Raw genomic sequence first — 26,694 nt, forward strand, 5'->3', positions numbered from 1 at the left:
CAGTCAATCATTGTGGTCAGGTGGAATGCAGCTCCATGAAAAGAGAGCAGGTGAGTAAGCCTTGATGGGTACACAGTGTTAATGCACGAGTAAGCATTAATGGGCACATAGTATTAATATATGACACACAAAGCTGCTGGGAATGAAATGGGAGGTAGTCTGTGTCCCACCTGTGCTATGTGAGAATCAAGGGAACTGAAAAACTGTAGAGACCTCTGTGTATTTTTCTCACTGGCAAAGGTCCACTGGCCTTTGGGAAAAGGGAAACGTGGTTCTGGTGTGTGAGCAGTCTAGCCTCATCTGCTCTTCTCTGTATGTATAAGAAGTAATAAATACCACAAAGACCTGTATTGTCTGCATAACTTTGATGGAATCTTCAAAGAATCTACAAGAATTTTTATGATTGAGTCGCTGTAAGGAAAATGCCTGTTTGCCTCTCATAGCAAATAAGCACCTGATGTTCTGTAGAACCAAGATTAAGATCAGATACTGTACCCCATGGGAAAGGTTTCCTGTTAGAAAACTGGACACAGTTAATTTATGATGGTAACTTATGTTTTCTTTGTGCGTTAGTAATTTGGTTATTATATGAGTTTATGACATCACTTACCCAAAACCTGTAAAAATATCATGCAAGTTCCTTAAGGGTTGGTTGGGGAAATCCCCAGACTCTACTATAAAATACATCCTTTCTCCCTTTGCTGTCACATCTGCTGGCTGAGAAGATGAAGCACACACAGGTGGCTGTGCTTCTCCTCATGCAGAGCATGAGTGCTGTGGCTGGGATGACGACAACAGCTGCAGAAGAGGTAAGATGGGGGTCTCATAACCTGAGCTTTGGTGCCTTCTTGTCATCTCACATAGTTTAGATTGCTGAAAATTCTTTTAAGGTTACTGGAAAATGATTAGACAAATGTTGAGATCTCTGCATGGAGAAAGTTTAAAGAATTCCTCCATCCTCCCCCCAACTAATGTATAGGGACTGGGTAATAAATGTAAAATTGAGGCACAGGTTTAAAGTCAGAGTCAAATTCTGCCTTTGGTTAGATGAGTGCAACTCCCAGTGAGGATCTGAGTGGATATTAAATGCTCTGTGTAGCTTCTAATTAATTAGCAAGGGCTTATAGCAGGAACAGATCCACATCTTTGATGTGGAAGGAGTTGGGAGGTGGGAGCTTTCCCAGCTGCATGATTGCTGTCATACTCTGTGACCAGGCACATGAAAGCCACATTGGTTGGTTATTGTTGGATGCTCTCCCTCTTCCCTAAAAAACTGTATCTGGTTGGGCAAGAGAGAAATTCAAAGCAAAACAAATCAATCAGAAGAAAACCCACAATAACGCCCAAACAAAAGCTACATCAAATTCAGGGGAGAAGGGAGAAAACTTTGAAAAATACTTTTTTTAAGCAAAAAATTTTATTAGTAAAAGATAGTTTTGATTTTGTACTGTCTTTTAAAATTTTTTTTAAATTAAAAATGGGGGTTCAAATTTTTAGAAAAAAAGTTTGTTAATAGGTTAAGAGCTTTTTCAAATGAAGCAAAGCATTTTGGTTTTGTTTGGCTGAAAATGACTGCCTTTTGGTATTTATTAATTAAAATTTGGGAAAAAACCATTTTGGCTCCCAATAATTCTTTCTGATTTATCTGGTTTAGTCACCAACCAGAGAATTCCTGTGTGCCCCTAGTTACATTTTTTGGAGTTTAGGAGTGTTGTGGATGCAGGCAGTGAAGTTAACACCTCCTGGGAAGCTGCCTTTATCTGCTCAAGGAATGAAAAGTTGCAAAATTCAAGATGGAGGTGTAAATATGTATTGATAAGCTGAGGGTAGAAAGCTCAATAGGGGAGAAATTCCTCCTTAGTCTGCTTAGCTTTAAGCTAGTCTTCAGTCTGTGTAATTTGCACAATTTGTGATGCTCTCTGCCCTAACACTGTTAATTGCTACCAGCTGCCCATCACGATCAGTGTAATTGTATGAGCACACAAGTGCCTGTTCAAGAGGGTTTATTTGACAAATTGTCCCACAAAGCTTGTTTATACTGTGCCACTTAACAGACCTGCCCTTTGCTGGCCATTTGGATTTCCCCACCATTCCCTGGCTCAGGAATAGGATTCCAGCTGGGATTTGGGAAATGCAGGAAGACCCAGCTGTGAGTGTCCTGTTGCAGGGGAAGTCCATTTGATGCTCCGTCTGTTGCACCATTTGACATTGAGGGTGTCTTGCTCCAGTTCCCAGTTTGCCACTGGTTTTGGTGAGATCCCATTATGGGTGACTGTGCTGCATCATGGGAAAGCACCGTGCTCTTCACACTGTGTGGGAATGTGGTAACCCCCAGTACGGTGCCAGGGTTACAGTCACTGTCCTTGCTGTGGCAGGAAGGCAGGTGGCAGCCACAGATGGAAGTTAAAGGGGTGTATATAGTCTTACTACATAAAAGGCTCCCACGGTGGATCTGGCTGTATCCTTGGCAGTGTGGTGTCTTCTCCCAGTGCTCCCTCTCCACAGTTGGATGCTGTCACTTCCATGGTGCTAGTAGCAGAGTGGGACATGTTCCCCAGCCATCACAGCTCACAGCCTGACAGCTTGGTGTGAAAGGGGCAGCGAGTCCTCTGCTTAGAGGCTGGAGCATGAGCTGGGTGGTGAGGAGGGGACATCCCTGCTGGGGGGACAGTATTCTCTGGATTTAGGGCAGAGGGGCATGGCACTGTCCTTTTAGAATGCCGTGCAATCTGCCAGGGCTGCCTGTCACAGCCTCAGCTCACACCTCCTGGACAGGCTGAGTGTCCCCTGCCTTGCTCTGGTCACACAGAGCCTTTCTTCAAGAAGAGGTGTCTGTGAAGTGACATTGTGCCCAGGGAAACTGTCACCTCAGCAGCAGACCAGAAATTTTACAGTTGCTCAGGATTGCTCCCATAATAAAATCAAAGTGCTTTGGAGCTGCAGGATGGGGGCTAACTGGTGGGGAAGGGATGGTGCCTTATGCAGGAAATCACACTAAAAAAGTCTTTCCTTTGTTTTTCAGACTGCTTATCTCAGTACAATGCTTCCGTATCTGACACAACCTAGGAATACGAATGGCAAACTGCAGACTACCCCAAAGGTATAAACATTACTAGCCTTCAATATTGTCCAGAAAAGATCAAATTTAGGAACTTCTGTCCCATTCTTTAGATGCTACACAGTCACTTAGTGACTTGACTCTGACACAGGTAAACCAGTTGTGCTCCCTGGAAAAAGCATTTATGTGTTGTGTATCCGGTACTTTAGGAAGTAGTGAATCTCCAAATTCATCACTACTGTTACCATGTCATTCAGTGCCTTAAGTCAGATCCAAAACTTTAGCATTAACCTTGTAACTACTGAACTGGACCCCAGACATGAAACAGATGGGACCCTGGGGATTTGTTGCCAGTATGACAAACAGTTTTGTGATTCCAGTCTTCCTGGAGGAAGTCTTCTGTCATAAACTATAACAGGGCCTTGAAAGTATCTTCTGAGGAGAGTCCACTTGTGGTTGCTGGGAGTGAGAATATCTTTATTCTCCCTGTTCTACCTAGTTAAAACATTATCAGCTATTTGATGGTAGAAGGACATGAATCTTATTTCTGTGCCTTCTGGTAGAGTGCTTAAGTCCATAGTCTGCAGATTTTAGGGTTTGGTTTCCTTCCCTCTCTCTATCAGTGACTGTTTAATAACATATTTGCTTTGGAGCAGATTCAACGGGTCACACTTGCTCTGTATGGTCTTCCAAATTATAGTCAAAAACAGAGTTCATCCAAAGCACAGGTCCAGATTAGGTTGGCAGTGGTAGACAGCTTCACAGCAGATCTTTTGTGTGTCCAGGCAAGCCCAGTGGGGCATATGGGATGTGTGAAGGGACGTCTTCTGAGACAGAGTCGAGTCTCTGGCTCCAGTAGAGCATTTCAAAAGTGAAATGGAGTCAAGATTCTCTTTCTGAGAGTCTGATGAGCAGGACCCAAACTTTATCCATCTCCTTGCCCAGCTGAGGTAGCTTCTGCCCCTGCTGTGGCCCTGTCGTGTGCTTTCTGTGGATCTCTGTCTTAGGATGAGCAAATAGCTGATTCAGACCTGTGAATGTCACTAGGCTACAGTGACAAATTTCCTGGTTTTCAGAAAATTGAGTAACTGCTCGCTCCTACTCCCTTTCTTAATTTGAAGGGATGTGGAAAAAGAGCATTTCTCATAGCTTCAAATATGTATATGTAACAGCTTAATTTTGCAGAGTGAAATGTTGCTGTCAAGTCCTTGCTGTAGGCTAGGACAGTTTGCTCTCTTTTAAGCATTCTGTATAAATTATTAAACTTTAAGAACCATACAACTCCATCAAAAGTAGCAGTCCATCTCATGCATTTTTCTACAGGATGACAGAAGACATTTTTGTTACATAGTTGTAATTTGGCTGATATTATATTTTGATTGAAGCACTTATTGACCCAAGGGGCTTTTAACTAAACAATGCTTATTGGTCTTGTCAACATCCTGATCCCAATGCTTGTAATGTCAATGGAAGAATGGAAGCAGTCCTGTCTGCCCAGGCTGTCTACTCTTTTGGGGAAACTGTCTGTTGGCTTCAATATCAGCTGCGGTTACTGCAGTGAATCTCTTCCTTCAACTCAAAGCTCCTTCCTAACTCAAATGTTAAAATATAATGATTGTTTTTCATAGGGAGGTTAAAAGCACGAGTTGCAGGTTTTTTGGGAGATACCTGAATACATTTATGAATTTTTTTTTAGCACAATAGGCATGGTAAGTCTAGAAAACTGATTGGTATACACAGTCAAGACTGTAGCTTACAGCAGAGTGTATAATGCATACAAAGGTATAGCAGACACTATGCTGTACAATGTATAGCATACTCTCTCTTGTATACATGTACTCATATTTGTGTTATGCACAGAAAGAACAGAACACAATACCTTCCACACAAAAATTAGCATGCCAGTGTGCAACAGTCTCAGAGAAGCTCCCATATACTCATTAAGCCACATTTATTTGTTCTTTTGGTCTCTCCCATCCATTTGTATGTTATTACTGAGCAACTTGACTTGCCATCCCAACCATGTCCATGTGCTGAGGACTCAGAGGTGTAGAAAATATCTAGGTGACTTAGGAACTTATTTTTCATAGTAATTTACATACTGATAGCCATATCTTCAAAAATACTTGGAAACTTAGACATAATGTGTTCTCAGTGGGATTTTCAAAAGTGCTTTGGTAACTTGCCTGGCAGAGAAATCAATGGAAGTTATGTGCTGGGACGTTCTGGAATGCCATGAGATACTTCTCTGCTTCCTTTCATGTTAAATGTCTTCAGCAGTCTGAGTGAAGTTTTAAGGCCCATGGTACTTGAACAACACAGATAAAATGACTTTCCACGCTTTCTTCCAAAATGAGATGCATGCTGTTTGTTGTGGCTGCAGTAAAGAGGTTGCCAGAAGTGTGAACTGGGATCATTCCTGCCTGCTGCTCCTTTTTTTGGGCTCACAGATTAAGACAGTTTTGCTGCTGGCCATCACTGTGTGTCCTGGGCTGGTTTTTCAGTGAGGACATTAGTTGAATCCACTGTGGAAAAGCAAGGGAAGAAGTGCTGAAATGCCAGCTCTCAGGACATTGTTTTGTTGTTTGCTTGTTTATTTTCAAGAGGGGGAGAAAAAGAGAGAACACATGAATAACACTGGGATTTCTGCAAGGCAGGAAAAGAGATTATAGAAAGAAGTGAGTTTAAAGAGCAAGTCTGCAGTTTTAAAATATGCAGCTGCATTGAAGTGTGTGCCAGAATATTTTAAAGTAACACCAAATATCTTTATTAATAAATTCCTGATAGGTTTATGAATTGGAAACATTTTGTGTACAAACAGAAAAGAACTGCTCCGAACACACTCAGTATTCAGCCTGGTGTTTATAGAATGCAGTGTGCCTTGGCTGTAAATTATGGTGAGATCAGGAGGTGCCAGTCCTGACCTTTCTGTACCTCATGCACATTGCTCAGTGATGGTGCTGTGAGCATGCAGACAACTGGGACAGGCAATTCATGGGCAAGAGCTTTGCCAACTATCCACAAGGATGGATGGGCGGGCTGTGATGTGTGGGTCTTATGAGCAATATTTTGTAGCAAAATAAGAATCTCTACCCTAGGCCAAACCTGCCTATTTAATTTATCACCTTTCAGTGGTATATAATTAAATGCACATGTCTGTTTGCTGTGGCTGGCTGCAAATCTTCAAATGAAAGATTTTTCTTTTCAAAACCTTCCCTGTTACTAGTTCTATTTCAGTGCTTTCCTCTCTTTGGATGTAAATGACTAAATGATTTGACCAATTTAGATGAACAGAATAGTAGCTGTAAGACCTAACTTACTACATTATTATTTTCCTGCTATTGCCTGCTTTCCTATCTGCTGGAAAAGCTATTTCATTATCTTAGGAACATTGTCCACAAGACTGGGAAAGTAAGGACTATTATATGCCTCTGTTTTTCCAATGGTAAAATCTTTAAAGCAATATTTAACTATTTTTAGAGAGATTTGTAAGGATGAGTCATAGAAATTGCTAGATATTTTGACTTCCTTGGAAGAAGGTGGAAGATGACTAGTAAAGAAATTGTTGATTTCGTGATTGGCACAACTCCTATTATTTCCAGAAATTATTAGGTGCTGATTCTAGAGAAGAATGTTAACACTTTTTTTCTTACCAATTTATTTTTGCAGCTCTTTGCCAATGTGTCTGGCTCTGTGAATGATGAGGGAACCTGTCAGTGCTCCGTGTACTTGCCGGATACCACCTTTCCAGTGCAGAAGGCTGAGCAATTGGAAATTCTAGTGACAACGCTCTCGGAGAAGTTTGAGACAGAGCTTTCTAAAGTAAGGTGTTCTTTTGTCTTAAAAACAACACTTGCATCTTTTCGGATAAATGGTTGCCTATGAAAAAGTGCAGCAATTAGCATTTATCTATGGTCTCTCTTTCAAACAGTTGGAAAGAGGGCTCTGTAAGAACAAGGAGAAAGGTGATTAAATCTCTGATCTTTGACATTGTAATAGCATATCATACATTTGAATATTCTCAGATCTCTTTTCTAGGCCTTTTCAGCTAGAGGCATATGGTATGTTTTGGAAGAATGGTTATGGTTTTCCTCTTTTGGCTCAGTTTTATTAGATTGGGATTGCTACATGATGCTACAGGAAGCCAAGCCTCCTGCTCTTTCATGTGTTATTATTTGTATCAAACCAGTCAGATTGCGAGAAGGCAGTGAAGGGAAAGAGGAGAAAGGTCACCAAAGCCCAGAGTGAAGAAGTAGGTGAATATTTGCCCCTTCACTGCTTCTGCTCTCACAGAGGAAAAATAAATAAATAATAATAAAAAAATCTTTCTTGTCAACATCTGAAGCTGTGGCAGTGAGACTGCTGAATTATGCATTTCTGTTGAAGACAAATACACCTTACATTGCTTTGGCTGCTTGTTGCATGAATTGAGCTCCATTTTTTAAGGAACTGGGGCAAACCTACACATGCTGAAGTGCACTGGGTGAAGCTGCTTGTGAAGACAGGAATCTGCCTTTGACTTTTTATAGTGGATAAATATTCAGGATTCAGATTTGGTGTCCAGCAGAAAGTGTTTTCTTTGGAAACCAAGCATCTTAAGAAATGAAGTGTCCTTGAATTAATCAGCAGAAAAGGCAAAGCATTAAATTATAAATTGTGATCATAAATATTCATAGCCCTCCTCTGGTATAATCAAGAACAGATAAGAAGTTGTGCATAAAACCCACAACAACAGGCGTAGGATCTTGTGGCAAGATCTCTCAGTTCAAATAGTTTGTTTTGAAAGAACTGGAGCTAACAGTGAAACACATTCAGCTGTCAGCAGGCATATGAAAGGCAAACTGACATAAGTCCTGCTGCCTCCAAGCACAGGAGTTACCTGATCCCTTGGAGCATGGAAGTGCAGCTCAGGGTTAGTAAGCCATGAAAATCACTGAGATTTCAGGCCCCCATGCTGTTCCCACTGTGGTCAGTGCCAGCATTTGAAGGTCACTGCACTGGGACAGGGTGAGGGGCATGAGTCCCAGCCAAAAATTGGCATGATTCTTCAAGGTGTTTGTGTATCACCTTTCCCAGTCACTTGCCCTGGCACAACCTATCTCTTACTGGTGTTTTCCTTAGAATGGTGCATGTTTCCTTTAAGCTAGTGCCAGGCAGATGTGTGGAGCATCTCAAGTGCTGCTTGACCTGTCTGTGTGGACAACCTCTGATCTCCAATGAGTTCAGACATCTTGCTCATATAAAGACACAGGTTACTATAAATACCTAAAATTAGGTGTCCAGATTTGTCCCTGAAACTCACCTCTAAATTCAAGGCAAGCTGAGTCCCCACCCTAGACTTTAATGTCTAGGTTGCCAGCTGGTGTGAGCCACTGTGACTGTTGTCACCCGTGCCCAGCAGTGTACCACAGTGTAGACACTGACCTCGACTTGCAACTCTTGCTTCAGACAGTGAAAATTCTTGACCTAACTCAGGCTTCACTGAATTTCATCCTGTCGAGACCAATCAGCCAAGCAGTGTTACAATGCATCTAGTTGAAGTGTGACATATACTTTGGTGTGATATGGGAAAAGAGACACTTTAGGTCAGAAATTGAAATGAACAGATTGAATTTTGGTGTAAATTTATGTGTGTAAGATTTCTCATTTCTAATGTTCTATTTTTTTTTTGTAGAAGGAACAGAGTTATTGAGCATTTCTCTATTGATATCTGAACTTAAGTAGTCTGAGATCCTGTGATGCATAAATCTCCATGCTCAAAAATTCTTTACCTTTCCAATTGTGGAAAAAATCCTAATGCAATCCTGTATATTACTTCAGTCATAATGATACTTGCAGGGACAAGGAAATAATGAAGTGGAGGAAACCCAAGCTTTCAATACTGATCATTACTAGAGACGATCCTGAGCAAATTCCTAGGTAATTGCATTCAGACATAACCTAGTCTCACCATGGAAGTAGGAATTTCTACTGAATGCTTCCTTTTTTGACTCTAGGAATCCATGCTTTTGTTGCTCTTCTAAAACACCCTTTGAAGATCATGGTAACTTTTCCTGGATAAGAGCTGCAGGATTGGACCCTCTTAAGGATGCTTTCCATGTGCTAGAAGTGCCAGATAAACAACCTGATTGAATCATTAACCTTTTGCCTGATTGTTGGCTAATTCAAAAAGCAAGGGGGTCCTTTTATAGAATCAGCAGGCAAGGAAGCTTGCAGATAAAGAGATGCTCTCATGTGCCAACTGAGTACAAACTGTAGGCTGAAAATACCAGACTAATTTTTCCTCTGTCACATCAACCTTTGCCAGCATAATTATGACTACAGAAGAAAATTAACCTTTTAAAGCAAAGTGGGAATTTGCTGTTCCTATCAATAGGAAAGGGGAGAGGACACTTCCATGGTGGGGGTGGATCAGCACATGATCACAAGGAGAGAAAGTGCCTTTCAGAACATGGCTCACGATGGCCACAACATTCTCATGTAACAGAAACAGGAGTGAAAAAGCCCACTGGTTTTCAAAACAGGTTAACCTGTAATGTAATTCTTCTCCATCTCAGAAGGCAGACTGCCAGCCTTGCTCCTTATGGCTCTGTAGAGGTCAAGCCTGCCCAAAGCCAGTGCCCTGGCTTTGTGATTTTATAAAGTTGCTGGTTTTGTAATTTCTTTCTTATCTTCCCTCGCTCCTCCCATATTTTTTATTTTACATCTTCATCTTGCACCTTTGTTCCCCCTTCTGTACTCTCCAAATGTGTGCTGGAGAAGTGTCTGCTTGCATGCTGCAAAACCTGTTTTGGTAAATACCAGCTGCAGGTAAACCACACAATAAATGAGCATTGCATATTTTTCCTGCCCTTTTCATTAAACAAAGGTGACAATGCTTGGAAAGGAGGAAAAACTGAAACTGAGGATTTTTTCCTTACATATACCTCACGTGGTTCCATTTTCTTCCCATAAAGGGCTAATCCAGGCCCTATGCACTCATGATACCCTACTTCAGGCTTTTATGAAAAATGCAGCAGCAATCAGTACTAGTTATTGGTCTGTATCTCTAAATATAGGAAATGCACAGAATTTCTGTGCCAGCCTGTCAAAAGACTACAGCCAGTCCCTAGCAGGGAGACGCAGTAGAAGAGCAGGGATTACAAGCTGCTTAAATCTATCTGCCGATCAACAGAGCAACATCGTGTTCTTTCAACTGATATTTCTAATCCACAGAAACTCCTAAACCAGAACTGAGCAGGTGGGAATCTCCACATAGAGCATTGCAATGCTTAACATGTGTACTGGATTTATCTGCAAGAGCAGTATAGGCCTGTTAGTGCAGTACTGCTGAGAAAATTTTATTTGTCCAATAATTCGCCAGGGGAGCTATTAGCTTAAGTTCACTGCGATGCTGGTGTGGCTGTGCAGAGCACTGCAGAGTGATGGTGCTAGTTCAGGCTCAGCTATGCTCTGCTGGATGGTGTTGACATGTCCTTAAATGACCTAGATGGTTGACTGAGTGAAAATTCTCTAATATGGGAGGAGAATTTCAGGGCTGTGTCTTGCAGCATTCTGCAGTCAGGGCTGGAATAACTATACATGCCTTGTTCCAGCCCTCAGCATTTTGTCCAGGCTCTGAAAACCCTGGAGAAAACTTCAAATTCACAGGTTTCTCACTAATGAGTAGCCATCACTAATTCCAGCAGCCTGTTTATTTCTACCAAATCTGTAGATTTGGTCTGTATTGCATTATTATTACCAGTATTACTGTGAGAAAGATTATTAATAAGTAGACAGATTTCCAGATACCTCTGTGATAGACATAGCTTCACACAGCAGTGCAATTTTGCTCAAAAATGGACTTGCTTCATACTTCTCAGGCTGTAATCACATATTCTTTCTTTTTTTGTTGTTGTGCCAACTCTAGACACATGGTTTAAACATTTACCTTTGAATAATTTTTCCAGATGGGTTTTTTTCTGAGATTCTCTTTCAACTCCAAACTGATTTTGGTGATCAGTGTAAGTGTGAGGTCCATCTACCTCTGGCTTTTCCAAAACCACTGTTTGGTTCTTCCTACTATTCCCTAGCAGATGGTGGTGGCAGTTAGGACTGGCGCCTTGAGAGGCCACCTAAAAACACGGACTAGACAGGAGTAAGGGAACAAAGGTAGGTATTTATTCGAAGGGCTTTCAAAAGTACCCCCTGGGGAGCCAGAGGCTACTGCCAAGATGGATCCCAAGATGGATGACAGGTTATGAGTTCTTCACACTTTTATAGGTTCTGTTCATTTGCATATCAGGGTTAATTCTCCAATTAAAGCTTCAGTTAATGATGTAATTTCCCCTCAGCTGACCCCCCTCTCAAAGGCTTTTGGTTTATACTTTTTGGGCCTAGGATGGTCTGGGTGTCCTTGAAGACAAAGCCTGGAGAGGCTCTGTTATGTCTGCCTAGCATGAGAGAGCAGAATTTAACAGGCTACAAGAAACTTCAGAGATATACACCAAGCAGGACAGGATTCGAAAAAATACAAAAGTTAAAACCTAAAGCATCAGGGCAAGGGATCCCAGCAATCACTGTTGCCAGCCAGTTACAAAGAACTAGGTCTAAGTCTTTGTAGGCTGTTATTTTTTGATTCTTAACTGTAATCAATAACTTGAAGTTATCCTGGCTTGACCTGGGAGATCTAGAGCATCCAGTGCTGTGAGCCAGGGTGCTTCTGCTACAGCTTGTGGAAACTTGACAGTTTCGAGCAGCTCGAAGCCTGGCTGCACACATTTAGAACAGAAGATCTGTTTTAAACTCAGATTTATACACATGGAACTGAGCATCCTGGTTTTGGTGTATACTACGTATTTCCATGCAGGGTTTTTGTAGTGGGTTAAGATTTACAGTGTACTTGTGCCATTATTGATAATTATACTTCTGAACAGAGGATCTACTCTTATGCTTCTCCTCCTTAATCCACATCACTAAATAACTTATGATCTTAAAGGATCCTCTTCATGAATTTCCATGCCATGAGCTCCCACACCTCCTCTTTAGTACACAAGGGATTCAATCAAGATTGAATTATTTGATAAATGTGGGGTGTTGTTAGGTCCCTGTCTCAAGGGCTGCTGTCAAAACAGAAAAACAGGGAGTCCATGGTCTTCAAACCACGGCAGGATTTCAGACACAATGGGAAAAAGTACTGACTTTTATTTAATGTTAAGATAATGCAAGGATGCTTGAGAAGATGTAGGCTAAGACTTTCAGCTGAAGAAGTAATAGTTATGAAAATTACAGTGCTGCAGATAGAGGCACAAATACCATCTGAGGGTATAAATATGAAGTTAATAGTGCAACAAACTATTTATATTTATTCCTACTTATCTTTTGTGATATAATGATATTGATTTAAGGGAAAAGAGACATGACTTCTATGAAGCATATGGGAGAGAAATTATGCCCCTTTACCAAAGCATTAAATTTCAAGGAACTAACATTTCTAAGGGAAGTCCCAAATCCTTATAATATTCTTAACATTCAGCATCACAGTGCTTGTACTGTGACCTTTACCTCAGCAGATATATGTGTGAAAATATATTTATCTGGACAACTATTTAATGGCTCAAAGACTGAAAAGGCTGCTATATAAATTACTCCAGCTAAAGCCTGCCATCTATTTAACACTTTCACTTAAACCAGATTTCATTTTTAACGCTCTGTTTAAATATTTTCCCCCTGCCCAAAGACAAGCATCAAATCACTTCTGCCAACATTTGACACAATTCAAATGTACACAAGGTAAAGTCCTATTTGGATTCAGAGTTAGTAGGAAATGAAGTTGAAAAACTTGGGAATTCCTTATTGCATTTTTCAGCCTTCTCTGGTTGCTTTTGAGAGATATTATACTGCAGATTTCCTAATACAATTTTTACCAATGTAAGTTTTTGGCATACTGAGGATAAAATTAGCTCACAGAGACAATATTAGAAAAGAATAAAAAAATTGATGACTGTGAGTAAAATTCTGCCTTCAGTTATCCCCAGGCATTCCTGAGGGGATTTTGCAAAACTGCTAACAATAAATGAAGGTTAAATTTCATATTTTTTAATGTATGTGATGAGAATTTCATTTATGCTGTTTATGTGAAGAATATATATGGCAAGTATGTGGAAGCTATGCATAGGGTACTCAGAAATATAACAAGGATGTCAAACAGGCTTGTCTTATTTGCTAACCTGGACTTGAATATGTATTTCTTTTTTCTTTCTTTCAGGTTAGGGAGTACTCAAAAAGAATTGAACTGTATCAGCAGCAAATCCTCAATCTAACCATCAGAGTGCAGCAAGTGGAGACGGGTGGTGTATCTTACACGGAATTGGACTTCCAGTTACTGAAAGTGGAAATCCGTGACCTAGAGAAACTGGTCACTCAGCTGAAACCCAGCCTTGTTGGAAGCAATGCCATCGTTGAGCAAATATATTTGGAGGTATTGCCAAGGTCTTAATTAGCCACAGAGGGTTCAAATACACAGATAGTCTATTCTCTCTTTAGTGTTTAGGCTGAGGAAATGCAGTGTGTCTCTACTGCAGCCAGTGGAACTATTTTAGCATTTCATCAGCACAAATTAAAAGAAAGTTTGACCTTAAATGCATTAACAACTTATTCCTTGATATAGAGCACAGAAAAGCAAAGAAACCCCAAAGCAAATGGAGACCACTCTGGTTTTGACAAATATCTGCCTGAAAGTTAAAAGTTTTTCATAGTGTTAAACACACAAGCTGATTAAATTATTATAATAAATATTAATTTACAGACCCCCATGCTTGAAAGCCTCTATGCTTTCATTTAGATAATTAAAAAATTAGCTGCTGGTTGCTAAGGCAGTGGCCCAATCAATATGAAATCAAGAAGTAGGAAAGATTATCACCTTCCCAGCAGACTATAAATCACATTTTCAAAATTGTAGTTAATCACTCACCTAGAGAGAATAATTACTTCAGATGGAACCTGAAATATCATTTGCTCCATTGTCCTCTAGATCATCAAGCAGGTGATTAAAAACACTCTTTATCTTTGCAAATAAAATTTGCAGATACTTTTGTAAGTCTGGAATAAGTACTTTTTGTATTTAACAGTTAGTACTTGCCTAAGACCTACTGGATATTTTTACACTATGTATGAAATAACACTGTATTTTTTGCATCCTTTTATACGACTTAGTCTTAAAGCATATCCTTGTGGTCACATACTCTGCTGGAAATATCAAGCTGAGGCCAGGAAGATAAGGCCTACTCTTAGGGATATTTCTTAGAACCTCCTCTGTAGAGTCTTCTGTGACCTGATCAAGCTGCCTGCAAATATCTGTAAAACAACATTGACATTAAAACTTGCTGTCTTTTTTTCCCCTCTAGATCACCAATCTGACCATATTGGTAAATGAACTGGAATCACTGGACAAAAACAATGTCCTTGCAATTCGTCGACAAATTGTGTCTCTGCAGAATCGATTGAAAGAGTGTGAAGAGAATGCAACCAAAACTACACCACCCCCTTATTTCTCACCAGGTAAGTATTTCTGTTGGATAACACATAAGAAATAATACAATACATTGTTAGAACTGTAAATGCAGAGATTTCCTTTTGTTACTATTAAATACAATTGTAATGATACTCCTTAGCTCTTGAAAAATTGAGCAGACAGTTCCTAAAGTTTCATCAATGATTCAAAAGGAAAAGGAAGGCAGGAATCAAATTCTTGCAAAAACAGTAGCTGTTTTCAGCTGGAAGAAGTCGCAGTCTTCCTCTTACCTATAGTGTGAAAAGTGAATCTCTATCCCTCTTCTCTTTTTTTTTTTTCATAACAATGAAATATGGGAAAGTATGTTTTTTTACTGACTAGCTTCAATTTTTAGTAGTTCCTGTGAAAGTGACCTGTGTCACAGCAATATTGCTCTAATGCTGCTTGAAAAATGTATGAGCAACTGTTGATGTACTAAAGCTGTTGATATGCAAGCTCCAGAAGGGATCTTTGTGTGAAGATTACTTTTGCTTCACAGGCAAAAGATGCTTCTAAAACAGGTGGTCAAGAGACTTGGGGAAAAATTCTGGTCTCAGGGAAATAAGGGGAAGCTGTATTACTGATTTCAGTGGAACTAAGATTTTATAGTTTTCTTAACTGGGAAAGGTTATATTCTGGTGCCTGGATCAGTGGCTCCCAGAGTGCAGTTCATATAATGGTGATAAGAGTTATGGGGTGTGTGGTAATTAGTTTATAACTGAAAGAACTTTTGTCTTTGTGTTCAGTTTGAAAAATCATATTGTGAGTGAATCATAGTCTGAGAAATTCTGAGAGTCAGATATGATATACTGGAGCAAAACATTTAGAAAACACTAGACTAGATATGCCAGGTCAAGAATCCTACTTGCTAACAGACAGGAAGATTTCTAAAACTGTGTTGGTCCCCTGAGTGTTTTACACACAGGGGGTTCCTTTAGGCAGAGTATTGCAAGAGCAAAAGTGCTGTGTTGTACACAATACCCAGGGGAAGAATCTTACTTTTTCACATAAGCTGGTTAACAATCAGCTAGAGGAGCCTATAATAAAGGAGGAGTGGTGTCCTGCTTTCAAGGACCACAAATTTGCACCTACCAGCGTTTACCTCTCATCACCTTGGGGTCAGCTAATTCAAACATCTCATTGGAAAGGTGAGAGGCAGAAACACAAACTTCCCTTAGGGTGAGCAGTCCCTCCTTAGGGCTTCATGGCACTGCAAGCAATTGCTGCGTTTCTCTGACAGAATGCATGAGTAACACCTTGTCTGGGAATCAGACAGGAGAGAAATCTGAAACAAAAACCTGCAGTAAAAAATCTCAAGGCCTTTCTCTGCTGCTTAAGGAAAGGCTTAAAATGTTTCAATGAAAAAAACTGCACAGTGTTTTAGAAGTACTTGATGGGCATCTCACTGATTTATTGAGGGCAATGGTGTGTGGAAAGGAGATATCTCGTTCTCTTCAAACCTACAGCAAGCTTTTGTTTTGGTGAGAAAGTACTGAGCTCCAGAACAAGTACTGTGTCCTTCCATGAGGGATGGAGGAGAGGGCTGCTTTTACATCTGGGTGGCTGGTGTGTCTGTGTGACATAGCAGCTTTCAGTGTGTAGGAAAGGGGAGACTACACTTCACAGTGCAGCTCTGTGCAGGGATAGGCAAGTCATGTCTAGAGCAGGATGGTAGCTCTGGGATGGGTAAATGTAATTGCATGGAATTGTGACTGTAATAGACTTATTCAGCATTGTTTCTCAGGGCACAGTAAGGAGATGGATAGACTTTATCTGGTACCAAAATGGTATTGCTTTAGCATTGCCTTATTCCAGACTGGTATGCCAGCTAGCTCAGGCACCTTTGCATATGGCAACACTTCATTGTAGCAGAAAGGAATGGAGCAGGTCAAACCCTACCTGATATAACAACTTCCAGAGAGTTACCAGCACTGATATCAGCTGAGGACAACCTCTTGTGTTTGTGAGTTTTTCTGTCCAGAGGTAGGAACGTGGGAGGGGTTGGAGGATGTCTGTGAGTGTATTATCACATGGTCTCCTTCAGGGTGAATGTGGTCTCTGAGGAAGGCACAAAGGACTGGCAGAGAAACTGTTGTGTTGGGAGATGCCAGCTCTACAGATAACACAAGTGTTACTTAGGCTCAGATCCCTGCTAATCCACACTGGACTAGCACATTGTGACTTTGCGTGACTGGTGGGGAGCAACTATCCCCTGTGCAGAGGATTTTGTAGAGCAATTAGACGTCCTGCAGACTGTACCTGAAAACACATAAAAGCAGTAAGATGGAGCAATTTTTGCTTGGGAAGATGGAGCAAGTATTTGAGAGAGCTGCATTTCCTAGACGGTCATTTTGGAGGTGCTGCATGGACGCTCACACCTAGGCCTCTGGAGCTTTCTAGCACCCATTTGTGTGTTTGAATACAATTTCCGTATGTTTTCTCTGCGAGCTTGAACGCCTTGAATTCCTGCCAAACCTCTTGGCCTTGCCCTAATTTTAGTTCATATTATATTTATAATGTTTGTATTAAACTGACTCTTTGTCCTGTTTTCAGATTGCTTTTTCTTTCCCCCTTCATCCTCTCTCCTGAATATTTTGGGTAGGCAGCATGAACTAGAGAGAGCTTGGCTAATCCCCAAGCTGTCTAAGATCATGAGTCTAAATGCAAGTTTAATTAAAGCTTCTTGCTTTGCACTGCCGTAGTATGCAGCCCCTCTGACTCTGTCCCCCAAGGCTTTTGCTGCTGTATTTCTCAGAGTGAGCAGGCCTGTTCTCAAACAACATAGCAGAAAGAAATCACTGGTTTCCATTTCCTCTGACTGGAGAGGTGGGTGTCTGAGTGTCTGATATATAGGTAGTCATTCCCATCATTGTCACTGGCTTTCCTATCTGCAGTGGTTCATGGCATCTCTCTCCTTACCACTCCAGTGGGAAGAAATATTTATTCATTCATTTTCTTTTGGGCTGATTTCATGTGGCTGCATAGGGTAGGTATAGAGAAAAAAGACCTTAGGATGGTACTTTGAGGTTTCTGCAGCAGATTCTGTGTTACATCTCACTGAAATGATCTGTGAGAGGAAGCAGGGAGAAGTGAGTCTGATGAAATTCAAAGGCAAAATAGAAAGGAAGAAAAAAAGGAGCAATGTTGTTGTTTTTTTTTCCCCTGGATTTTATACACTCAGAAATTAAGAATTTCAAGCTACTGGTGAGTAGGTCTCAGCAGGAGGAATACCTGGAGTAGCCTAATTCTGAAACTCAGGCAATCTTATTGGAGTCTTATAGTGATTTCACTCTCAGCCTATATTTTACCTCCTATGGACCCAAGGTGTCTGTGTTTTCTGAATATTTTGGGTTGTGTTTTGAACTGAATGCATCCATACACAAGGAGAGAGATATGTCTAGAGGTACCTGAAAAGAACTGTCCAGTTGTACTCCCCAGGACTTCCTGAACTGCCCCTGGAGACACATGCATCTATTTAGTGGCATTGGAGGGAGCTGAGCTGAAGGACCTCAGTGGCTTAGTTGCCTTAAGGCATGTCAGATGAAAATCAGCCCTCCCTCCACCTCATGCCCTGTTAAATGTTGCCAGCATAGGTTGTCTTTTACGCTGCTCTAAGCCTGTGTCAGTCCCCCATGATACTGGTGGAAGACTGGAGTGTCTTTGTGGGTCTTCCTGTGTCAGTGAGATAGTAGAAGCCAGGATGAGCCTTTCCTTTAAAGCTCTGTCTTCGGTATCTCAAGCCCTAGTAAGGCTGGTAACAGCTCCCACATCTGGATGGGAGGGGAAGATGCACATCTGGTGCTTGGGAGCATGTGTGAGAATGTAGCACCAGCCTGCTTCTGGCGTCTGTGCCCCTCGTGGGAGTTCCTTTCAGTGTGGGTCCCACCTTGTCTTGTGACCTTTGGCTGCATAGGCCAAGGGTGGTCCCTTGTCTTCTGCAATCAGATGCAGCTGCTTGGTGGGAGGAGGCTGCTGGAATGTTTCTTTTTATTGTTGGAGTAAGAAGCTGATGTGCTCTGCCAGTGCTTCAGAGTGAAGTGGGTAAAGGGAGATCCAGCAGGATGTGTCTCATGCTCAGTTCTGCAGCCCGTTAGCCAAGCAAGTCCGGCTCCTTTCAGTCCTGACAATTAGATGTCAGCTCTTTTTCTGGTGAATCAGAAGGATTAGTATACAATTGAGCTGAGATACTGATTCTTTATGTGGGGACAAGTATGTGTGTATGGACCTGTGCTAGACCTTCCCTTGTCTGTTTGCTACATAAGCACGAGACAAAGGAAGGCAGAAATACCAGGACATCATTTATCAGTGGCCCAAAACAATGGAGAAAGGAGTTAAAAACTTGAAAGTTTGAATAATGCATTTGGATTTATTTCAAGTACCTTCTAATATTTACAAAATTACATGACACTTTGCTCCCTTCGTGAATTCTTTTTCCCACAAGATCTAGACAGGGAGGCAAGTTTAGATTAAATAAACAACAATGAATTCTTCTGAACCTGTGCAAAAGACAGATCACCCCCGACTACCACAGAGGGTTTTTTGTAAAAAAAAATAATAATTATGGGAGAGTTTTCAAGGAAATAAAAATCAAGCACATACTCTATAGAAACCTCAGACAATTTTTGATGTCATTAAAACGGAACACACTTGTAACTTTATTTTAATAATTCATTGTTTCATAAATAAAAACCAAACAAGTGTTCAGCAGAGAGATCTCTTTAAGGGAAGAAATAATAATTTATTATTTCTTTTGTAAAAAAAGGTCTCTCTGCTGAACACACGTTTGTTTTTTATTTATGAAACAATGTATGAATTATTAAAATAAATCTGGAATTGTGTTCTGCTTAATGACATGAAAAATTATTTGAGGTCGCATATAGATGAGCTTAGCAGTGCTTCACTACCTGCAAGCTTTGGTGCTGTATTTTTTTAAACAAATGAAGAGTTTTAGAGCATTTAATAACCATTTAATTCTGAGATAAGTTTATTGTGATTTAAGCACAGTAATATATCCAATATGTCACCAGCTTTAAAGAAGTCCTCATGCCATAGGAAGCAATACATAATAGAGATACATGAAAAAACCAGTTCAAATTGATTTATGAAGTTGGCAGGCTGCAAGCCATTTTGCACTGGCTGCCTTAGCATTCTTCCTTTGCATGAGCTGAGGTGTAAGCACCTCCAAATACTGGTAGCTGTGCCAAGTGCTGAGGCCATGTTACTAGACATGCTACGTGCCATTTCCAGAGATGCAGCCTGGCCAGCCATACAGCAGTGCCTGCCTTGTGTGCTATATTTGGAAATGAGGTTTCTGCTCCGGGGCCTTGTCCTTTGTAAAGCACTTAAGTGCATGCTTAAATGCTCATCTGCTCCGAGCCAGGAATGCTGATTCGAATGGATTCTTGGTGGCACGAAGGAAAGCAGCATTCAACCACGGTCATGCCATGTTTCAGCGGCAAGAAACCCAGGCCACAAAAAGGTCTGGGGGAGGAGATGGATTGTTTACAATTCGTGCCACCTTGTCTGCCATCAGATGGAGACTCAGTGATGAGGAGCTGCTGCCATGGGCAATACTGACCTCAAGGAAGTTGCCAACATAGCCTGGGGACATAGGGATTTATTTCAGTGTAGTGATTTATATTAAATATAAAACTGCTCCCCGCCTTCCTCACATATGTTGAGAGGAGGCTGCAGGTGAATCACATGTCCCTCAGGTCACAGTCACTAGTGTAAGACAGTGCAAAACTTTGAGGAGTGAAGCTGCGGTGTAGTAGAAGCAGAGAAATAATACATTTTGAGAAAGGGGGAGACATGCAGAGCTTCACTGTCCAAACTGACTTTAGACATTGGCCCAAATGTCAGTGCTTGTACACTACTAACATTTGGGACACAGGTTTCTAGCCCCACACGTACTGCACCTTTCTCCTGGGCAAAGCAGATCAGAAAAAGATTTCTCTGCATTTGCAACAGTGCATTTTTTTTACCAATTATCTTTTTTCCCCAGTCTTTTTCCAAATACAATACTTCAGATTGGTCTGCCTCTAATTTTCCTTCTTTCTCTGGGATAGACTGCAAAGCCTTTGAGAACAAAATGTCTCCTAGACTTTTCTGTCAGTGGTTTCAGGAGTTTCCAATTCATGTCCATAAGTACTGTCTGCCTATGCTTAGGGATGGCCAACTTTGAGGGCAAAAGATAAATTCCTTCTCTGTTATTTCCTTTCTTCTTTGTGCTAAGACAGAGGTTATTTATATGCCAGACATCCTTTCATATGACTGAGCATATGATCCATTCTTGTCACAGAAGCTGCAAGAAATCATGACATGGTTCCCACTCAAATTATTAAAACCTCGAAAGATAATCTTGACATTCATCAGCACCATAGCTGTCAGTGCATGGAGTTCCTGTGTTTAGGGAGGCATTATTAGCAACCAGCTTTTGTGGCCATTAATTTATTCACTAATTGATGTATGAGACTTGGGTCTATTCATACTATACTCCATCTTTAATAAGGAAGACTATCCAGTGGCTAGAACACCCCAGTGAACTGGGAAGCATTGGAGTACCACTAAGCTTGTGAGCTGGTGCCAGCCACTTGGTATCTCTGTCTCCATTACCTCAGGTGAAGATAACCCTACAGAAAAAAATCTGGGACACTTTGTGGCAGTAATACAAAAAGCTCATGTTAACACTTAGAAAAGTGCATGCTGGTTTTTGCTAGTGGCAGCTTCAGACTCATCAGAAGCCCAGGGACATTTTTGAGTGAAAGTTTTTTCCTACCAGTGACTTACAATATTGAGAATTTATCAGGAAACAGGAATATCACTAGTTCAGCATGAGTAAAAGGAAACTGTTTATTGTATTTAAATTATTTTTTCCATGATACTGAAAATGGTTTTGCTGTGGATATGTGTAAAACAGAGCTGTTCTGATTCAGCTTGAAGTCATATTTTCTAAAGAGTCATCCCACATGAAAAGTCAGAGTAATATCAGTCTACATTTCCTGGGCTGTGATTGTTACTGTCTGCAGATTTCTTTGAGGGCCAGAGGTGGAAGGCACCATGTGGCTGTGACACACAGTTGTAAAGCTGTGATTCTGACAGCAGAATGCTAATCTGAAATGTGACTCTGGAATTACTGCTGCTGCTGCTCCTTTCTTCCCCTCCACAGTGAAATACACAGAAATCAGATGCTCCTCGTTCTTTTTTCCCCCATGTCCCATGCTTTCAGTTCCACTGAGGTAGAAAATAACCTAAAATGCTTCTGAAATTGTGTTTTCCAAGGGATTTCCTAATGCATTAGGCTGGCCTGCCTCAAATGGGTAGAAACAGAAATCTGTCCCTTGTATGGAACAGAACAATGAGTACTTATTTTCTGTGAATTAATCCCCCACCTCCCCTTTCAAATAACTGCAATAATATGTATCCTATTTTTTTTTTTTGCTATGTTTTTGAGTCAGCTTGGACCACTTGGTGCCATCCAGTTGCTAGCCTTAGCCCTAAATGAGCCTTTTACACTTGAAGCTGTGCATTTATGTCTGTGCTTGGTCATGAAGCTGTTCCTCACTAAATACAGTCTAGAGGCTACAGTCTGCAAAACCTCTCTCCTAGTAATGACATTTGGAAAACCTGTTTGTTTTGGTTTTTTTCTCTTTAATTACAGGTACCTGCATTCACCGTGGACTGATGAATGTTAGCCAGCCCTATGTTGCCAAGCTGAACTGGAGAGGATTTTCCTTCAAATATGGTTCCTGGGGTAGAGATTACTATCCCTCTAACCCAGAGAAGGAAGTCTATTGGGTTGCACCATTGAACACAGATGGGAGACACTTAGAATACTTCAGAATTTATAGTTCCTTTGATGATTTGCTGCTGTTTAAATACAAGTATGAAAGGAGGATAACATATGGGGAAGGAGGCGGTGCTGCCCTTTATAAAAATTATTTGTACTATCATGCTTATGGTTCGAGATATATGGTGAAGCACGATATAAACACAAACACGGGGGTTTTGAGGAAGGAGCTTCCAGGTGCTGCTATTGGTAACCGCTTCTCTTACGCGGGCGTAGCATGGCAGGACATAGATTTTGCCGTGGATGAAAGTGGGTTATGGGTAATATATTCAACTGAAAATAACGTGGGCAACATTGTGATTAGCAAACTCAATGAGACCACACTTGATGTGCTAAATACTTGGCAGACGAGACAGTACAAGCCATCTGTTTCCAATGCTTTCATGTTATGTGGTGTTCTTTACGCCACAAGGCCATTGAACACTAAGAAAGAGGAGATCTTCTACATGTATGACACAAGTACTGGACAAGAAGGTAGGATCAGTATCATTATGGATAAAAAGTTAGATACAATCCAGAGTATTGATTATAGCCCCACAGATCAGAAACTGTATGTTTACAGTGATAGTTACCTTGTAAGATATGATGTGATCTTTCAGCCTTAGTACCTCAGGGACATATGGATATGATAAAACTGACTGCAGCCAATATGAGTGATTCAATAGGCCTTGAGACAGTGCTACTGCCAGTTCAGAGTTCATCTGGTCTGATGTACTGTATGTGGGGCTGTCATACAGATACTTACACTCTTCAAAGGGATTGCCCACTCTGACCACTAATGTTGCTGGCAGCAGTTGGCACTATGGGCTTTTTTAGGTTTTGCTTGGTGTTTATTGGTGCTCAATGCTTTACAGTTGTCCTGTCTCTGGGGGTAGATTCAGTGCATAGATTTAGTGCATTTTGTTTGCAGAAATAGCTGGGCACAGACTATCTAGTGACTGAGAAGCTAATTACCCACTGATTTGCATTTGTCAGAGTAACACAGTCAAGGCACTCAGAAACAGAATGAATTTCCACTGATCTTCATCAGAGTGAAATGAGGCCTCAGAGAAATTAATTCAAGGATTAAAATAGATTAGGAAGTAGACTTGGTTGGAAGACAGCAATCCATTTGTTAGTTGGAAACAGTGGTATCTGGCTCAAGGCTTCAGGAGGAAGGGTAAAAATGCACTTTGCTGTGTAAGTCCTACCACAGGAAGGCAAGAGAAGGCATTGTGGAAGGGAGAGGGTTCACTGCCCTCGACAGCAGTGATCCAATGGGACAGTGGCCCCTGGTCCCCACCTGTAGCTGCCTCTAATCAGTTCAACCCTCTCCCAAGCTGCCACAGTACCAGGCTGCCTTACTGGAGTGCCTGTGGGGGCAAAACTGGCAGTATGGTTTTCATCAATTTTCCCTGCTGTCCCACTCTGCTTCCCCTATTAATTCTGTGTGCCTAAACCTGGCCTTAGGAATGGTCTTACTACAATCTAGCTAGGTGCTCCATTTTCCAGCCAGTGCAGTGCAAAGAACACTGTTTTCCTTTTCTTTATGCTCTTCTAAGTTTATGCAAATCCTCCCATTGACTTTTTTGGCTACGAGTGGCTCTTGGTGTATATAATGCATAGCCATAGAATAACAGACCTGTTATTTGATGTGCCTCTTTTCAACATTTTTGCCATCCTGTAATTAGATTCCTGGGAGCCTTGTTAGTCTAGGCTCCAATTTGTTCCTTGGGTAATTCTGTCTTACAGCAAGGTAAGAGGTCTTGTGGAAAACATGAGTCTGGTCAGACTAGTTGAATATATGATATGGTTTTGATTTTTTTTTAATGGGTATTATGTGATAGTTTCTGAATATGTGCACTGTAACAATGCCTTATTTTCATCATGTCAGAAAGCAAGCTAAACCACTGAAATTCAGAGCTCTGAAATGACGAAGAAAGCAGTTCATGTGGTTCATTTTCTTCTGTTACATATGCAACTGTGTCTGTGTCCTCTGATAATCAAAATCAACATGTATGCAAATGATTGCTTTTGTTTTAATAAAAAAGTTTGAAAGAATCTCAGCTGTTCTATAGAGCCATTTAAAGCTGCTTGTGTCAAATAGGTAACTTCTGGGATGCAATGGGAAGCCTGGGCACCAAATATTTGAAACAGGATCACTGCACTCACTTGGACTCTGTGTGCTTAAGTAGGAACAACACAAAGGTGTGAATTTGTATGTCAAGTACAGAAGGGGAGCTTTATTTCCCTGCATGGAAATGTGTTAGCTGGTTAGGGCAACACTTCTCCACCAAGCTGAGATGCTACTCAAGATATTGGAGGCAGATGAACTGATAACATGTTTTGAATCCAGGTGCTGCCACTTATCAGGTATCAGCATCTGTTTCTTGGAAACCTGTGAAATGAATTTGAAAGCCATGGAGGTGTTGGTGCAGTAATCAGATCAAGCAGTACAGGCAGGGGGCTGTTGTGTGAATAATTTGCAACAGACCAAATAAGGATTTGGCTGAGAAAGGAAGAAGAAAACACTGCAAAAGTTTTTTTTCCCTCTTCATCTGTGTGTGTGTCAAGGAAGGTGAGCAGCTCTCCACTTGTTATCAAGAAATGCCATCAGCATGGGCCTTGAGGCTCCTCAGCTCACCACCTTTTAGGGAGGGAGTTGATGTTAGCATGAAAGTAACAGATTCTGGTGAATTGCCTGCGGTTCTTGAGTCCTTCCTTCAGCGTCTTTAATGTTTCAATGGCTTTAAGCTGATGAAGCATAGATTGAGGTTAGGTATTAGGAAGAAATTCTTTATGTGAGGGTGCTGAGACACTGGTACAGGTTGTTGAGAGAAGCTGTGGATGCCCCGTCTGTGGCAGTGTTCCAGGCCAGGTTGGATGGGGCTTTGAGCAACCTTGTCCAGTAGAAGGTGTCCTTGCCCACGGCAGGGAGGTTGGAACTAGGGGATCTTAATGTCCCTTCCAACCCAAACCATTCTATGGTTCTACAGCTCTATGATTCCTGGGGACAGATTTCTCCCCTTTGGAAACCACATTTGTCCTGGACTGGAGGCTTCTATGGTGAAGGGGAGGTGGGGATGCTCTGGCTGCCCACCATGTTCAATTGCGGTGTGGCCCAAACCCTGTGTCGCTTGGCACCAGGCTCCAGCTGTGACCACTGAGGTGGGAAGATCGTGACAGCAGCCATCTCTTCAGTCAATGACTCAATGCCACTGCAGAGAAGATAAAGCACAACCGGTTTGGACCTTGGTAGATCAGTACCAGAAAGAAAGCAGAAATATCTCCGCAGTTTCAAGGCTTTTAAATATCTTGTGTAGAGGGGCTGGGTCAGGATGTTTCAGTGATGGCAAGGCTGAGCTTGTCCTTTGATTTTTATCCTGTGCTAATATTTCTCAGGCAGCAGATGCCAGAGCGCAGGGGGGACTCCCCATGGATCTGTCAGGGCAGGCCTGGCAGCCAGAGACCATCCCACTGCCCCTGCTGGGATCAGGGCAGCCGGAGGGCACCAGGGCAGCCCCAGGCATTGGGCACACCCCTGGGGACAGTCCAAGGCTGGGTTGGGACATGGCCCCATGAGTGGGCCAGGTTCCATGGGGTTCATGGCTGGTCAGGGCAGGGCTGTGGGGAGTTGGATGTGGCATCACTGGTTAGGGGCTGATGGCCCTGGGGGCTGACATGGGGTCCTGGGCAGAATGGGGGGAGCCACAGCAGGTGGGCACAGTGGGCAATGAGGTACATAAATGCCCCTGCGGCTCTGGCAGTTCTGTTAATAAGAGGTTGCAGAGCTGTAAAAAAGATCACTGTCCTTTTAAAACCAGAAAAAATAAAGGCACAAAATGACTTTATTTCAGCTCTTAGCCTATTGACTTGGCATCTCCCCATGGAGGTTTTGGGGTCTGTAAACAATATTGAACATAAATAGTTCCTGCCACAGAGGTAGGTGGAGAGGACATCTGTCTGCGTGGTGACACAGGGAACTGCCTTACAGGGACTTTGAGGCAATTTTGCTGATGAGTGGTTTTCACACCACCTATCTCAAGACACCTAAGGTGGGAGACTTGGCTCTGATCCATGCATTGATGGCATGTAGGGAGAGAGGGATCTTCTGCAAAGGAGCACTTCAAGAAGTGGGAGTAATACATCTTTTCACTTCTCAGACTTGTCCTTTCAGGCCTTTGCTGAAGGTGGTTCAGTAGAGCTGTCTGTTAAAATTAAAGCATGTTCTTGAGCTGGCCATGGCACACAACCTTGGGCAGGCTTCACTTGCTGTCC

The 26,694-nt window shown here is 41.6% G+C and overlaps 1 protein-coding gene across 1 annotated transcript; it reads left to right on the forward strand.

Annotated features, from left to right (window-relative positions):
- The first annotated feature begins 725 nt into the window (after positions 1-725).
- On the forward strand, positions 726-24,433 carry OLFM4 (olfactomedin 4). The gene is made up of 6 exons (XM_048294667.1): positions 726-809; positions 3,023-3,100; positions 6,728-6,880; positions 13,305-13,517; positions 14,443-14,596; positions 22,249-24,433. Exons 1-6 carry the CDS (start codon positions 726-728, stop codon positions 23,040-23,042), a joined length of 1,476 nt encoding a protein of 491 aa, XP_048150624.1. The 3' UTR covers positions 23,043-24,433.
- Positions 24,434-26,694: the final 2,261 nt, after the last annotated feature.

Source organism: Corvus hawaiiensis, chromosome 2 (genome assembly GCF_020740725.1).
Source record: "Corvus hawaiiensis isolate bCorHaw1 chromosome 2, bCorHaw1.pri.cur, whole genome shotgun sequence".
Lineage (NCBI taxonomy): Eukaryota > Metazoa > Chordata > Aves > Passeriformes > Corvidae > Corvus > Corvus hawaiiensis.